At 44.2% G+C, this 17433-nt stretch overlaps 2 protein-coding genes across 5 annotated transcripts in view; one reads left to right on the plus strand and one right to left on the minus strand.

Annotated features, from left to right (window-relative positions):
- The window catches only part of LOC123733193 (circadian locomoter output cycles protein kaput), a 62460-nt gene extending 51845 nt beyond the window's left edge, over nucleotides 1-10615 (plus strand). For all 4 annotated transcript variants that reach the window (XM_082978658.1, XM_082978657.1, XM_082978660.1 and 1 more), the window contains one exon: nucleotides 4101-10615. In XM_082978658.1, coding sequence (XP_082834784.1) covers nucleotides 4101-4307 — 207 coding nt within the window. In that variant the 3' untranslated portion in view covers nucleotides 4308-10615. The remainder of the gene's footprint in view (nucleotides 1-4100) is intronic.
- Nucleotides 10616-10846: 231 nt separating this feature from the next.
- Nucleotides 10847-17433, minus strand: part of kitb (KIT proto-oncogene, receptor tyrosine kinase b) — a 50890-nt gene continuing 44303 nt past the window's right edge. Inside the window, exon 21 of the mRNA XM_082978656.1 lies at nucleotides 10847-17054. Coding sequence (XP_082834782.1) covers nucleotides 16905-17054 — 150 coding nt within the window. The 3' untranslated portion in view covers nucleotides 10847-16904. The remainder of the gene's footprint in view (nucleotides 17055-17433) is intronic.

Raw genomic sequence — 17433 nt, forward strand, 5'->3', positions numbered from 1 at the left:
TGTGTAGAGAATCTGGTGTCATTTCAGACAACCAGACTGCACCCAAACTGCTACAGACCTATATCTATCCTACCATGCCTTTCTAAGGTCTTCGAAAGCCAAGTCAACAAACAGATTACCGGCCATTTCGAATCCCACCGCACCTTCTCCGCTATGCAATCTGGTTTCAGAGCTGGTCATGGGTGAACCTCAGCCACGCTCAAGGTCCTAAACGATATCTTAACCGCCATCGATAAGAAACAATACTGTGCTGCCGTATTCATTGACCTGGCCAAGGCTTTCGACTCTGTCAATCACCACATCCTCATCGGCAGACTCAATAGTCTTGGTTTCTCAAATGATTGCCTCACCTGGTTCACCAACTACTTCTCTTATAGAGTTTAGTGTGTCAAATCGGATGGCCTGTTGTCCGGACCTCTGGCAGTCTCTATGGGGGAGCCACAGGGTTCAATTCTTGGCCCGACTCTTTTCTCTGCATACATCAATGATGACGCTCTTGCTGCTGGTGATTCTCTGATCCACCTCTACGCAGATGACACCATTCTGTATACTTCTGACCCCTCTTTGGACACTGTGTTAACAACCCTCCAGACGAGCTTCAGCTTCAATGCCATACAACTCTCCTTCTGTGGCCTCCAACTGCTCTTAAATACAAGTAAAACTAAATGCATGATCTTCAACCGATCGCTGCCTGCACCTGCCCGCCTGTCCAGCATCACTACTCTGGACGGTTCTGACTTAGAATATGTGGACAACTACAAATACCTAGGTGTCTGGTTAGACTGTAAACTCTCCTTCCAGACTCACATCAAACATCTCCAATCCAAAGTTAAATCTAGAATTGGCTTCCTATTCCGCAACAAAGCATCCTTCACTCATGCTGCCAAACATACCCTCGTAAAACTGACCATCCTACCGATCCTCGACTTTGGCGATGTCATTTACAAAATAGCCTCCAATACCCTACTCAATAAATTGAATGCAGTCTATCACAGTGCCATCCATTTTGTCACCAAAGCCCCATATACTACCCACCACTGCGACCTGTACGCTCTCGTTGGCTGGCCCTCGCTTCATACTCATCGCCAAACCCACTGGCTCCAGGTCATCTACAAGACCCTGCTAGGTAAAGTCCCCCCTTATCTCAGCTCGCTGGTCACCATAGCAGCACCCACCTGTAGCACGCACTCCAGCAGGTATATTTCACTGGTCACCCCCAAAGCCAATTCCTCCTTTGGCCTCCTCTCCTTCCAGTTCTCTGCTGCCAATGACTGGAACGAACTACAAAAATCTCTGAAACTGGAAACACTCATCTCCCTCACTAGCTTTAAGCACCAGCTGTCAGAGCAGCTCACAGATCACTGCACCTGTACATAGCCCATCTATAATTTAGCCCAAACAACTACCTCTTCCCCTACTGTCAGGGGCGAAAATCTGATATCAACTTTGGAGGGGACAATTACATTAAATTTTCTCAAGAGCAATTCCTGAGGGGGACACCAAAAGTAGTGCTGTAACACATAGCCTACATTGTAATATGGTAAATGTATATTGAGGAACCAAAGAAATAAGGTGTTTGCCGTACTCCTAACTACCGGTACCCAAAACTACACAACTAATCACAACAGCAATACCATTGCCTTTAACAAATCTTAGTTCAGTCACCAGTTTAAGTTGAGAGTGGGGGTATCCATGGCATTTTCCAATTATGTTCCTATTTTACAAGTCAAAAAAATTGAGAATCTTTCATAATGTTGCCAAACAAAGACTCAACAAACTTACCTGAGACTCCCTGTCTCTGCCAGTCTGTCCCTGCATATCTGTCCCCAACTCTGCTGTCTGTGTGCCATCTGTTCCCTGCTCTGCCTAATGACATCATTGTGAAACATTTCCATTAGAATTTCATTTATTTCTTATGAACATTTTATCAACTAGTCTTTGAGATATTAGGCTACTAGGGTTCTTACTATGCGTTTTGGTGTATTGAAAAATACTCTGATGTCCGTCTTTTATTTTTCTGCCATTTTTCTACCTGGCTGGCTGGCTGGCTACACACACAGTGTGTCGGTTATTTACAGTAGGAGATGGGCTTCTATCATCTTCAATCATTCTATTTGGGCTTCGATCTAAAAGGTAGCTAGCAAATGTGAAACGGATTAAAATGACAAGAGTTGACAGCTGTATGAGTTCACCATTTACACAACATATGCTGCAACCTTTTGTAATTTTAATAGTTTGTTTCATATTGGCTGGCTTCCAACAATAGCTGAATTTGCAAAGCTAGTGAGCACCAATTCAGTTTCAGTGGTGTTTGCTATAATCTTTGCTACCCGGGTTAAATAAAGGTGAAATAAAATAAATAAATAAAAGTTCCCTTGCGACAATTTAGCTTTTGCAACGAGACCATTAAATATATTTAAGACAATGGTAGAAGAGAGTGTAGTTCTGTTCAGTTTGGATTTCAGTTTATCGCTAACCTTATCACAGGGACTTTGAAGCACTAACTTACATCATCTGCATGCTGATCTTGGAATAAATTGACGATAGCAAAGATTCCATCTTTGACAACGCCACATAAATGGAATAGGTACTAGCTAGCTTAATAGTTAATATTTGCGCGCTAGCTCTGCATATTCAGCTAGTGTGTGTGCGCGATTGACTGGATTAACCTCACGTCAGTTACGTGCATTGAGTGCCTTTCAGACAGTAGATACGACCTCTCTGTTACGTAGCAAGCTAAGGAACTGGCAGTGGATCAAACCATTGTGAGGCAAAGGGTGGGGGGGTCGCAATCTTTTGAAACTTAAAAACGAGCTATTAAGTGTCTATAATCAGCACAATTGCTTTCATTGCGTATTATTAATATTATTTAAATTACATAGTTATGTTTCAGTGATATATTGGGGGGACAAATCATATTTTTCCCAGGATGGGGGGGGGTCGTGTCCCCCCCGCCCCCCCCCCCCCCGGGATTTCCGCCCTTGCCTACTGTATTTATTTATTTTGCACCCATTATTTCTATTTCTACTTTGCACTTTCTTCCACTGCAAATCTACCATTCCAGTGTTTTACTTGCTATATTGTACAGTGAGGGAAAAAAGTATTTGATCCCCTGCTGATTTTGTACGTTTGCCCACTGACAAAGAAATTATCAGTCTATAATTTTAATGGTAGGTTTATTTGAACAGTGAGAGACAGAATAACAACAAAAAAATCCAGAAAAACGCATGTCAAAAATGTTATAAATTGATTTGCATTTTAATGAGGGAAAGAAGTATTTGACCCCTCTGCAAAACATGACTTATTACTTGGTGGCAAAACCCTTGTTGGCAATCACAGAGGTCAGACATTTCTTGTAGTTGGCCACCAGGTTTGCACACATCCTACCATTAAAATTATAGACTGATCATTTCTTTGTCAGTGGGCAAACGTACAAAATCAGCAGGGGATTAAATACTTTTTTCCCTCACTGTATGTACTTTGCTCACCTCATTTGCTCACATTGTATATAGACTTATTTTTCAACTGTATTATTGACTGTATGTTTGTTTTACTCCATGTGTAACTCTGTGTTGTTGTATGTGTCGAACTGCTTTGCTTTATCTTGACCAGGTCGCAGTTTTAAATGAGAACTTGTTCTCAACTAGCCTACCTGGTTAAATAAAGGACTTGTTCTCAACTAGCCTACCTGGTTAAATAAAGGACTTGTTCTCAACTAGCCTACCTGGTTAAATAAAGGACTTGTTCTCAACTAGCCTACCTGGTTAAATAAAGGACTTGTTCTCAACTAGCCTACCTGGTTAAATAAAGGTGAAATAAATCAATCAACAGAAGCAGCAGCAGTTCCTACATGTAACCAGCAGAGAGCAGTGTGGGGGCAGAGTTCAACAGGGACAGAGGCAGAATGAACACTATCTGTCTTACCCTGATCCTAGATCTGTGACTAAGGGGAATGTGTACCTGGAGTGTATTAGAGTTTCAAGGATTTCACAGTGTTCTAATCATAATGTCATAGAGTCACTTCTATAGTTCTAACCATAGAATTAGAATAAGAATACCATTCTAATCCATTGTCTCTCTATCTTACTTCCCGTAACCAGGGCACCCGTCTTCTCCACGGCAACCAGCAGCTGATCCTCCAGGCAGCATTCCCCATGCAACAACAGCAACAGGCCTTCACCCAGGTAACACAACAACAACAGTCTCACAACCAGAGGCATCAGCTGCAGCTGAAACCACAGCCACAGAAACAACCCAAAGGCCCGCCTTCGCACCGGACTGACAGCTCCAGCAGCCAAGCACAGTAGGCCTGGGCGACCCAGGCGTCCAATCAGACTCTATGACCTGAAGGCTGAACCAATCGGAGGTGTGGAGGGATTGTGTTTTTCTAATGGAACTACAGTGTTGGAGTCACCCAACCCCAACCTCCTACTGCCCCTACCGATATAGCTGCTGTGTTGACCCCCTCTATCTTCCGCTATAACAAACTGAATTATGGGTAACGGTGAGGGTGGCCAGCCCTTCCTCCTAGAAAGCTACTAACTGTGCAGGGTTTGGCTCCGGCTCTGCTCTAACACACCTATTCAGTTGCTCATCAGGACCTTGATGTTCTTCTGGACTGAATCAGGTGTGTTGGTTAGCGCAGGGCCGGAACAAAAGCCTGCAGTCAGGAGATCTTCAGGAGGAGGTTTGGCCCCACCTGGATTACACCTTCCTAAGGAACTCCTCATCACCATGGTGACAATAGTACGGACCGGAACCATCGGAACCCTGTATCCCGTAGCAACCAGGAGGAACGTTGTTGTTTGTGCGTTGGAGGAGAGACAAACTCGGTGTCCGTGGAAACCCAGTAGAACTCTGCATTGCCACGGTAACGAGAGACTCCAAAAGGAATGTTGTGGTGATGGACTGACCTCTATGGGTCTGTACAGTACAGACGTGTGTAACATAAAAAGAAAACATGTAAATATCCATTATAGCTACAAGGGAAAAAAACGGAAATTAGTATTTTATATGATTGCATGGGTAAATAACTGTACGTTTTTATTAGTAACTTTTGACAAAATGACTTCAGACTTTATTCAGTGTTTTCCTGGTCAGATATGAGGTGACAGATGTTCAGCTAGTATGAAGAGCGCCTCTCTCTTCCACCGAAAGGTCTTCGGCCCTGTTCCAACACTTTGAAAATGCATCCATCCTTCCATCTTTCCTCCCTTCCTGCCTTGAGGTTATCAAAGTAATTCAGTTAAGGGTGTATTTTATTTGTGTTGGAACGTGACCCCCGGAGAGACAAACGTTTTTTAAAAGATGTTGTGTCACCGTTGGTTTAATGGACGGGCTCGGGTTCTAGTGGAATGCTGGGAAATGTAGTTTTTAAACTCAACATTTTTTTTTAGACTCAACATTTTTAAACGTTTTATCAGAACAACAACCACGTCTGATCCAATCAGATCATTACGACCCAACAGACAGACGGGTAAATACAGTTTAAACCAGACCAGGGGTGGGTCATATTACTTAGCCTGGTCCCACATCACTTTGGTCTTGTGTTGGCTCAGTTGGTAGAGCAAGGCACTTGCAACCCCAGTGGTTGTGGGTTTGATTCCAGCTAGGGACATCCATACGTCAAATCTATGCACGTATGACTGACTCTAAGTTGCTTTGTAAAAAAAAAACATCTGCTGAATTTTCTGTATGAATTGTGCTGTCTTACCAACTTGACATTTACATTACATTACATTTAAGTCATTTAGCAGACGCTCTTATCCAGAGCGACTTACAAATTGGTGCATTCACCTTATGATATCCAGTGGAACAACCACTTTACAATAGTGCATCTAAATCTTTTAAGGGGGGGGGGGGGGTTAGAAGGATTACTTTATCCTATTCTAGGTATTCCTTAAAGAGGTGGGGTTTCAGGTGTCTCCGGAAGGTGGTGATTGACTCCGCTGTCCTGGCGTCGTGAGGGAGCTTGTTCCACCATTGGGGTGCCAGAGCAGCGAACAGTTTTGACTGGGCTGAGCGGGAACTGTGCTTCCTCAGAGGTAGGGGGGCCAGCAGGCCAGAGGTGGATGAACGCAGTGCCCTTGTTTGGGTGTAGGGCCTGAAGGTATGGAGGTGCCGTTCCCTTCACAGCTCCGTAGGCAATCACCATGGTCTTGTAGCGGATGCGAGCTTCAACTGGAAGCCAGTGGAGAGAGCGGAGGAGCGGGGTGACGTGAGAGAACTTGGGAAGGTTGAACACCAGACGGGCTGCGGCGTTCTGGATGAGTTGTAGGGGTTTAATGGCACAGGCAGGGAGCCCTGCGCCGCTTCCTGTGTGAGGCAGGGTCGTACTCTGCGAATGTTGTAGAGCATGAACCTACAGGATCGGGTCACCGCCTTGATGTTAGTGGAGAACGACAGGGTGTTGTCCAGGATCACGCCAAGGTTCTTAGCACTCTGGGAGGAGGACACAAGGACGAGTCGGACTGGGCTGACGCACTGGAAGCCTGGTGCGTGGTGCTGGTACTGGACGTGCCAGACTGGGATTTCGCACTTCCGGGTCCGCACGAGAGACAGGAACTGGAAGCACCAGGCCATGGAGGCGCACAGGCGGTCTTGATCTCACCTCCTGCACAACCCTTCCTGGCTGGATGGAACTAGTAGCCCTGTACGAGCGGGGTTCTAGTACAGGGCGAACTGGGCTGTGCAGGGGCCTGATGGTTGCCGTGCGTAGAGCGGGGGTAGGGTAGCCTGGTCCTAGGAGGCGTACCGGCGACAAGACGTGCTGCGCAGGCATCCTCCTACCAGGCTGGATGCCCACTCTAGCACGGCATCTGCGAGGGGCTGGAATATCTCGCACCGGACTGTGCGTGCGTATGGGCGAGATTGTGCGCACTTCAGCAAAACACGGCGCCCTCCACTCCATACGCTTCTCCATATTAACACGGGGAGCTGACTTAGGGCTCACCCTTGGCCCAGCCAAACTACCCGTGTGCCCCCCCCAAAAAAATTATTGGGGGTGCCTCTCGTGCTCTACCTTCCTCCCAGGCAGGTTGTCACAGTAGTCCAGTAATTGTTCCCATGTCCAGTCAATCCTAGATTCCAATACCTCCAGCGACCAGGATGCCATCTCCTCCCAAGCGCGCTGCTTCCTATAGTCCAGACCGTATTCCCTTGACTCCCTTCTCCGCTGCTTGATCCATTTGTGGTGGGAGATTCTGTCACAGTTGTTGTAATTGCCATCTCTCCTTAACAATACATGTGTGTTAATAATGTGTTGACAATACAACACACAGATCTGGGACCATCTGTCAGGGTTTTAGTTATTCCAAGTGCCAATCATCACACCACACAGGGTCAGTTGAGATATATATTTTAACAGACTATTCAAAGAGGTATATATATTTCCAGAAGTATATGACCCTTCTATCAGAGTACTGCATGTATAGAGAATGGATTATTTTTGAATGAAGAAAGAAACAGAGTTTTATTATACATAACAGACAGTATATATTTAACCTGCCCATGATATTATAGCACTTAATGAGGTCTAACACAGTAAATTACAGACCTACAGACAGTATATCTCCCCATGATATTATAGCACTTAATGAGGTCTAACACAGTAAATTACAGACCTACAGACAGTATATCTCCCCATGATATTATAGCACTTAATGAGGTCTAACACAGTAAATTACAGACCTACAGACAGTATATCTCCCCATGATATTATAGCACTTAATGAGGTCTAACACAGTAAATTACAGACTTAGCTGTGTTGAATCTGGATGTGTGTGGAAATGTGTGTGTATGTTTGTGTGTGTGAGAGAGAGTATGCGAGTGTGTGTTCTTGTCCATGTGTTTACCTCTAGACGGTGTGTGTGTGTGTGTGTGTGTGTGTGTGTGTGTGTGTGTGTGTGTGTGTGTGTGTGTGTGTGTGTGTGTGTGTGTATATGAATGTGTTTACATTGTGTGTGTTTCCCCCTGTGTCTTATACTAACTCCCTTATTCAAGGATCCACAATTTGCTGAATGGTCTCTCCTCAGGAATAAAACTGTTGTGTCCCAAATGGGACCCTACTCTCCTATTGGCTCTGGTCTAAAGTAGTGCACTATATAGGGTGCCATTGGGCCCTGGTTTAAAGTAGTGCACTACATTAGGACTTGGGTGCCATTGGAGAATCAGCCAAGGACTCAACAGACATGCATCTATCTGCTCCAGTAAACACACGTCTCACATGGGGCCCAATCATAACCTGACATCTGCACATGCTCAGTCTCTCCAGGCCAGACAGAACATGTCACATGTCTGTCAGGAGGAGATGGGAAATGACCGATAATAACAAACCATTCTTCTGATGCGTTGGTTTTCTGGTTATTAGGAACGAATCAACAAATCAAATCATGAAAAACGAATCAAATTTTACGTCACGGAAATGTAAAGAGTTAGCATTGGTCTGGTCAGTAGTCAGGTGATATTTGACCCAGGTCTGGTCAGTAGTCAGGTGATATTTGACCCAGGTCTGGTCAGTAGTCAGGTGATATTTGACCCAGGTCTGGTCAGTAGTCAGGTGATATTTGACCCAGGTCTGGTCAGTAGTCAGGTGATATTTGACCCAGGTCTGGTCAGTAGTCAGGTGATATTTGACCCAGGTCTGGTCAGTAGTCAGGTGATATTTGACCCAGGTCTGGTCAGTAGTCAGGTGATATTTGACCCAGGTCTGGTCAGTAGTCAGGTGATATTTGACCCAGGTCTGGTCAGTAGTCAGTCAGTCAGTCAGTAATGTAACAGTGAAGACATATCTAACAGTAAAAGCCTTGGACAGGACAGGAGGAGTGTGTTGTTTGGAAAAAGGACTTCCCAGAATGTCTGTGATTTGTTTTTGTCTTGGTTTGGTCATTTCTCCTCTTCGTTTTGTTCTACTTCCTGTATCACACGGGAACAGCCAATCAGTTCATGCGTTGCAGTAATGATGATGACTGGTGAATATTCTAGAATCTTCCTCTGTGTTTAGTCTGTGATGATGACGCCCAAGAGAGATGCAGCCCAACTTGAATACATGTTAGTGTGAGACTGAGTGTTGTCCACTGTGTTCCTGTGGATTACACACGAAGGTATTAATGCTTCCAATGACGGATGGTTTCATGCGGAATCATTACCTATGAAGCTATGACAACGTGTGTGTCTCACACACACACACACTTTGACACCACTACCCTTTTGACACACATCCCTCAGCAAATTCAGGTCCTTTAGTTGTTGTGTTTTGTGAGTTTTGTTGCTGAAAAAATGCAGCTGTTAAACTGTTATTGTAGTGTTGTTTCCACATCACTGATATACACCCAGTCCAAAGAATGTAACGGTGGAAAGACTCAACGTACGTACCCTGTTTGACTGTGTCCTAAATGACACCCTATTCCCTATATAGTGCACTACGTTTGTCCAGACCTGGTCTACAGTAGTGCACTACATGTATGAAATAGGGTGGGACGTAGCCAATCTTCTGTAGAAGAGAAACAGGCTGTGTAATGTAGTGGTTCAATCATGTTCCATTCATAGTACGAGAATCAAGTTCTGAAATTCTACGTTCTGATTCTATGCTTCCGTTGTTCCGATGTACTGTAACAAGCAGCTCTGTTTGGAATGTTCTGAATGTTGGACCTGAACGCTGTTTCTTTACCTGCATCACGGACATGCTGGATTTGTTTTGGAAGGTCCGGATTGAAAACGGACACCAGAAACGGGTCAGGAAGGGGACGTTATGTATTATTCATGTGACTACCACTGATAGACTGAAGCTCAACTGTTATTACACCAGTACACACCGTGGTGGTTTCTAGAACTAACTGTTATTACACCAGTACACACCGTGGTGGTTTCTAGAACTAACTGTTATTACACCAGTACACACCGTGGTGGTTTCTAGAAACCCTGCTAGTTTACTGGTTAAAAACCAGCTTAGAAACCTTACATACCAGGTAACCCCAACTAGTTTTAATGTACACTTACCAGGTAACCCCAACTAGTTTTAATGTACACTTACCAGGTAACCCCAACTAGTTTTAATGTACACTTACCAGGTAACCCCAACTAGTTTTAATGTACACTTACCAGGTAACCCCAACTAGTTTTAATATTCACCTACCAGGTAACCCCAACTAGTTTTAATGTACACTTACCAGGTAACCCCAACTAGTTTTAATATTCACCTACCAGGTAACCCCAACTAGTTTTAATGTACACTTACCAGGTAACCCCAACTAGTTTTAATATTCACCTACCAGGTAACCCCAACTAGTTTTACTGTACACTTACCAGGTAACCAACTAGTTTTACTGTACACTTACCAGGTAACCAACTAGTTTTAATGTACACTTACTAGGTAACCAACTAGTTTTAATGTACACTTACCAGGTAGCCAACTAGTTTAATGTACACTTACCAGGTGACGTCCAGCAGTGTAAATGGTGCTCTCCTGACGTGCATCTCCTCTTCCTGTCACCAGCTGTGTTCTCCCTCTCTCCCAAAGTCACATGGAAACATAGTTTGAAGTGTTTCCTGTAATCTTAACCCTTCTCCTCCCTTTCTCCCTTGGTCAATATGAAAATAAAACCCGATTACAAATGTATTGTTGGTTGTGTGTGTTGTTGTTGTCATTTTGTTCAAGGTTTACTTTACAGGAGCAGTGATGGCCTCCACTGGAACACAGTCTATACCTGGCCTGACTGTATGTCCTGAGGAGACCCAGGTACACACACACACACACACACACACCACACACACACACACACACACACACACACACACACACACACACACACACACACACACACACACACACACACACACCACACAATAGTTCCAGTACTTTCTTTATTACAAGTCAACCAACTGTATCAAAACATCCTCAGCCTCCAAACCATTCAAGGTCCCGTTACAGAAGAAGCACGTTTTTACATGGCATCATTCATCACATACATTCTCTGCATAACATTGTTATTAAAAACCAACACACACACATACTATTAACATAAAACAAACCCTAAAAGCACATAAAGCTAAAGTTAATGTATTTACACATGAAGAGTTGGTTTCCAGACACAGACAGAGCCCCTCCTGGTTCTATGTTTCCCAGACAGAGCCCTTCCTGGTTCTATGTTTCCCAGACAGAGCCCTTCCTGGTTCTATGTTTCCCAGACAGAGCCCTTCCTGGTTCTATGTTTCCCAGACAGAGCCCTTCCTGGTTCTATGTTTCCCAGACAGAGCCCTTCCTGGTTCTATGTTTCCCAGACAGAGCCCCTCCTGGTTCTATGTTTCCCAGACAGAGCCCTTCCTGGTTCTATGTTTCCCAGACAGAGCCCTTCCTGGTTCTATGTTTCCCAGACAGAGCCCTTCCTGGTTCTATGTTTCCCAGACAGAGCCCTTCCTGGTTCTATGTTTCCCAGACAGAGCCCCTCCTGGTTCTATGTTTCCCAGACAGAGCCCTTCCTGGTTCTATGTTTCCCAGACAGAGCCCCTCCTGGTTCTATGTTTCCCAGACAGAGCCCTTCCTGGTTCTATGTTTCCCAGACAGAGCCCCTCCTGGTTCTATGTTTCCCAGACAGAGCCCTTCCTGGTTCTATGTTTCCCAGACAGAGCCCCTCCTGGTTCTATGTTTCCCAGACAGAGCCCTTCCTGGTTCTATGTTTCCCAGACAGAGCCCCTCCTGGTTCTATGTTTCCCAGACAGAGCCCCTCCTGGTTCTATGTTTCCCAGACAGAGCCCTTCCTGGTTCTATGTTTCCCAGACAGAGCCCTTCCTGGTTCTATGTTTCCCAGACAGAGCCCCTCCTGGTTCTATGTTTCCCAGACAGAGCCCTTCCTGGTTCTATGTTTCCCAGACAGAGCCCCTCCTGGTTCTATGTTTCCCAGACAGAGCCCCTCCTGGTTCTATGTTTCCCAGACAGAGCCCTTCCTGGTTCTATGTTTCCCAGACAGAGCCCCTCCTGGTTCTATGTTTCCCAGACAGAGCCCTTCCTGGTTCTATGTTTCCCAGACAGAGCCCTTCCTGGTTCTATGTTTCCCAGACAGAGCCCTTCCTGGTTCTATGTTTCCCAGACAGAGCCCTTCCTGGTTCTATGTTTCCCAGACAGAGCCCTTCCTGGTTCTATGTTTCCCAGACAGAGCCCCTCCTGGTTCTATGTTTCCCAGACAGAGCCCTTCCTGGTTCTATGTTTCCCAGACAGAGCCCCTCCTGGTTCTATGTTTCCCAGACAGAGCCCCTCCTGGTTCTATGTTTCCCAGACAGAGCCCTTCCTGGTTCTATGTTTCCCAGACAGAGCCCCTCCTGGTTCTATGTTTCCCAGACAGAGCCCTTCCTGGTTCTATGTTTCCCAGACAGAGCCCCTCCTGGTTCTATGTTTCCCAGACAGAGCCCCTCCTGGTTCTATGTTTCCCAGACAGAGCCCTTCCTGGTTCTATGTTTCTCATAGAACCCACATTCATAAAATAAAACATTATAGAGTTAATCTCTTGCAATTCTACACAGTTTGCCAAAGGGTGGAGAGAAATATTTGCAGTTTTTTATATAATATCTGAGTGAGAGTGACAAACAAAATTAATGGGGGCCCCCGGTCGGTAATGAGAACATAATTACTACAAGTTTAGATAGCTGGCTAGACTCATTTACCAATCGTATTTTAGATTTTTTGCAGACATGGGCTACAATGTATTATTCCAGTTCAGGCACTATTTAGATTTTGGCCACTAGATGGCAGCAGTGTATGTGCATTTTTTTTTGGACTGATCCAATGAATCATTGCATTTCAGTTCAAAATGTTGTATCAAGTCTGGCCAAATGTGCCTAATTGGTTTATTAATACATTTCATAACTGTGCACTCTCCTTAAACAATAGAATGGTATTCTTTCACTGTAATAGCTACTGTAAATTGGACAGTGCAGTTAGATTAACAAGAATTGAAGCTTTCTGCCCATATCAGATATGTCTATGTCCTGGGAAATGTTCTGATGATGATGGTGTATACTGTATATAGTCAAAACAGCTGTGTTAGTAGATATACATGCTGTATAGATGTGTCAGTCAGCCTATAAACTAACTGCTGTGTCAGTACATACTGTATACATACTGTATTGTATATTGGCTCTAATATTGCATTAAATCACCATTTTATTTTCAGCGGGCGATCTCTTTGAACTTCTAAGCCTATTCACAATGATATTGGGGCTGGATGCTGATAGGGGGAAACTTTCTGAATGATCAGAGAAATGATAGTCAAAGCTTTTCTTTTAGGCTATTTACAGAAAAATAAGTACTGGATGCTTTGATAGACAACAAGAAATCCACAGGGGGCCGACCAATTGGATCCCGGTCTGCTTAAGTGTGCAGCGCCCATCATTGTCGGCTCAATAACCTACATTTTTATATTTAACATTGTCATCAGGAAATATTCCATAAGTATGGAAATCAGATCTTGTTCTGCCACTCCATAAGGACGGGGACAGCAGGGATCTTAATCATTATCGCCCCCATTTCAAGGCTTCCTGGTCTAGCTAAAATTCTAAAATCCTTGGTAAATGTACAACTTTGCTATTTTTTATGAATGTAAATCAATCAGGGTTTAGGCCTGGACATCCAATCAGGGTTTAGGCTTGGACATCCAATCAGGGTTTAGGCCTGGACATCCAATCAGGGTTTAGGCCTGGACATCCAATCAGGGTTTAGGCCTGGACATCCAATCAGGGTTTAGGCCTGGACATCCAATCAGGGTTTAGGCCTGGACATCCAATCAGGGTTTAGGCCTGGACATCCAATCAGGGTTTAGGCCTGGGGCATAGCACTATTACAGCAACCACTTCAGTTGTTAACGATCGTTGTTAATGCTTTAAAACACTAAAATGAAAATGTGCTGCTTTGTTTGTGGACTTTGATAATGTTGATCATGCAAATTTAAATTGAATAAGTTGTCCTCGATAAGGCCTGAGCTCTGACACCTGTTAATGGTTTCTTAGTGACAGAACTCAGGCCATCGTGAGGTGTTCCGCAGGGGTCGATACTAGCACCTGTTCTATGTATATAAATGCTATTGGTCAATCTGTTAACATTTTTACATTTCCTCTATATGCAGACGATACTATTATGTACTCAATTCCCCCGACTGCTGCCCTGGCTGTGACAAAGCTACAGGACGATTTTGCAGTCGTTCAGGAAGCCCTTAATGACTTTAAAACTCATGCTTAGTACAGGCAAAATGAAATAGTTGTTGTTTTCAAGTTCTCGCAAGATTGTCTCAGATGGATTACATCTTCACTCGATCGGATGGTTCTATAATCGAACGAGGCCTTGTATACAAATACTCTTTTGGATTGACAATGATTTATCTTTTTAAACGTACGACTGAGCTTGTTAAGAAACTAAAATTTAAAGAGGCTCTTTTTACAGAAACAGATGTTGTCTCTCTCTCTCTCGTCAGCAGGAAGCAGATTGTGTAGTCAACCTTTTCTACCTGTTGTTATGGTGATACTATTTATCAACCTTTTCTACCTGTTGTTATGGTGATACTATTTATCAACCTTTCTACCTGTTGTTATGGTGATACTATTTATCAACCTTTCTACCTGTTGTTATGGTGATACTATTTATCAACCTTTCTACCTGTTGTTATGGTGATACTATTTATCAACCTTTCTACCTGTTGTTATGGTGATACTATTTCTCAAAGTGCAGCTCCCTCTAGTCTTAAACCCCTGGGTGTCGTTCTTTCCACAGCTCCCTCTAGTCTTAAACCCCTGGGTGTCGTTCTTTCACAGCTCCCTCTAGTCTTAAAGCCCTGGGTGTCGTTCTTTCCACAGCTCCCTCTAGTCTTAAACCCCTGGGTGTCGTTCTTTCACAGCTCCCTCTAGTCTTAAACCCCTGGGTGTCGTTCTTTCCACAGCTCCCTCTAGTCTTAAACCCCTGGGTGTCGTTCTTTCACAGCTCCCTCTAGTCTTAAAGCCCTGGGTGTCGTTCTTTCCACAGCTCCCTCTAGTCTTAAAGCCCCTGGGTGTCGTTCTTTCCACAGCTCCCTCTAGTCTTAAACCCCTGGGTGTCGTTCTTTCCACAGCTCCCTCTAGTCTTAAACCCCTGGGTGTCGTTCTTTCCACAGCTCCCTCTAGTCTTAAACCCCTGGGTGTCGTTCTTTCCACAGCTCCCTCTAGTCTTAAACCCCTGGGTGTCGTTCTTTCCACAGCTCCCTCTAGTCTTAAACCCCTGGGTGTCGTTCTTTCCACAGCTCCCTCTAGTCTTAAACCCCTGGGTGTCGTTCTTTCCACAGCTCCCTCTAGTCTTAAAGCCCTGGGTGTCGTTCTTTCCACAGCTCCCTCTAGTCTTAAACCCCTGGGTGTCGTTCTTTCCACAGCTCCCTCTAGTCTTAAACCCCTGGGTGTCGTTCTTTCCACAGCTCCCTCTAGTCTTAAACCCCTGGGTGTCGTTCTTTCCACAGCTCCCTCTAGTCTTAAACCCCTGGGTGTCGTTCTTTCCACAGCTCCCTCTAGTCTTAAAGCCCTGGGTGTCGTTCTTTCCACAGCTCCCTCTAGTCTTAAACCCCTGGGTGTCGTTCTTTCCACAGCTCCCTCTAGTCTTAAACCCCTGGGTGTCGTTCTTTCCACAGCTCCCTCTAGTCTTAAACCCCTGGGTGTCGTTCTTTCCACAGCTCCCTCTAGTCTTAAACCCCTGGGTGTCTTTTACGCTACTGCTACTCTCTGTTCATCATATATGCATAGTCACTTTAACCATATCTACATACTACCTCAATCAGCCTGACTGATTGAGGTAGCCTCGCTACTTTTATTTTCAAATGTCTTTTTACTGTTGTTTTATTTCTTTACTTACACACACACACACACACACACACACACACACACACACACACACACACACACACACACACACACACACACACACACACACACCTTTTTTTCGCACTATTGGTTAGAGCCTGTAAGTAAGCATTTCACTGATTTGACCTCTTTTAAAGTCACGTACATCACATCCATGACTTTGTTTTTACTTACCGAGCATCCCTGTTAAGATTTAAAATGTCAACTTATCAAACTCGTTCACTCTGGAGACTCTCTTTGGTGTCTAGAGACTTCGGTAAATCAGCCTTTAATTTGCTTTCAACTTACATACGGAATGATTTATAATACACTTTAAAAATGGAGGAATTGGTGCCTCTAGGGCATTTCAGACAGTTGTTAGGAGACCTTTTTAATGAAGAATGGGTCTGTTTTTATGATTGCGTTTTGCTATTTGTCTATTTGTGTATTGCTGTGTGTAATAATGTGCATTGTGTATATGAATGTGTAGGTTAATGTGTTTATTGTATTGTGGTGTGCTATACAGGGTTCATCTGGAAAAGAGACATTGGTCTCAGCACGGACTCCCTGTCAACATAAAGGCTAAATAACAATTTTTAAATAATGGAGAGAAATGGAGTCTCAGGCTGGTTACTGACCATAGCACTAAAACCTATGGACGACATGCTACATGCTACATGCTACATGCTCCCGAGTGGCGCAGCGGTCGAAGGCACTGCGTCTCAGTGCTAGAGGCGTCACTACAGACCCTGATTCAATCCCGGGCTGTATCACAACCGGCCGTGATCGAGAGTCCCATATGATGGCGCACAATTGGCCCAGCGTCATCCAGGGTAGGCCATCCATCATTGTAAATAAGAATTTGTTCTTAACTGACTTGCCTAGTTAAATAAAAGGTTAAATAAAGGTTAAATAAAAGGTTAAATAAAGGTTAAATACAACATGACATACATCACAGACTGATCAATACAGAGAGATGGAGTCCAATACACAGTGTGTAGTGTATGTAGTGTGTGTGTAGTGTAGTGTAGTGTAGTGTAGTGTAGTGTGTGTGTGTACAGTATTCAGACAGTGTCGTAGTCCAGAAACACATCAGCAGTATTCAGCAGTAGTGGTTGTGTCGAGGCCGTAGTGCTGCTCACTGAGCTCAGTCTATGAGACGCTGCCCTCTGCTGGTCTGGAAGGACAGCTCCATAGCTCAGGTTCAGGTACACCTGCACACACACACACACAGAGTCACACACACACAGAGTCACACACACAGAGTCACACACACAGAGTCACACACACACAGTCAGACACACAGAGTCAGACACACACACACACACACACAATCATCAACACAGAGCATGTTACATTAACCATTGCTGAAAGATACAATTGAGGATATGAACATTCATATTAATGCGTAAATGTAGAATGATAAATCCATATAAAGCTAAAATATATATATTTATAAACTATACATGTATTTATGAACATACATTCTTGGTGTTTTCTGGCAGTAGTAGTTCAAATAATTATACCAAGTTATTGATTCCATTTCAATTCGATACAACTTTCATTCACATATATTGATAATTCTAGATGCAT

Source organism: Salmo salar, chromosome 08 (assembly GCF_965601325.2).
Source record: "Salmo salar chromosome 08, fSalSal1, whole genome shotgun sequence".
In the NCBI taxonomy this organism is placed as follows: domain Eukaryota; kingdom Metazoa; phylum Chordata; class Actinopteri; order Salmoniformes; family Salmonidae; genus Salmo; species Salmo salar.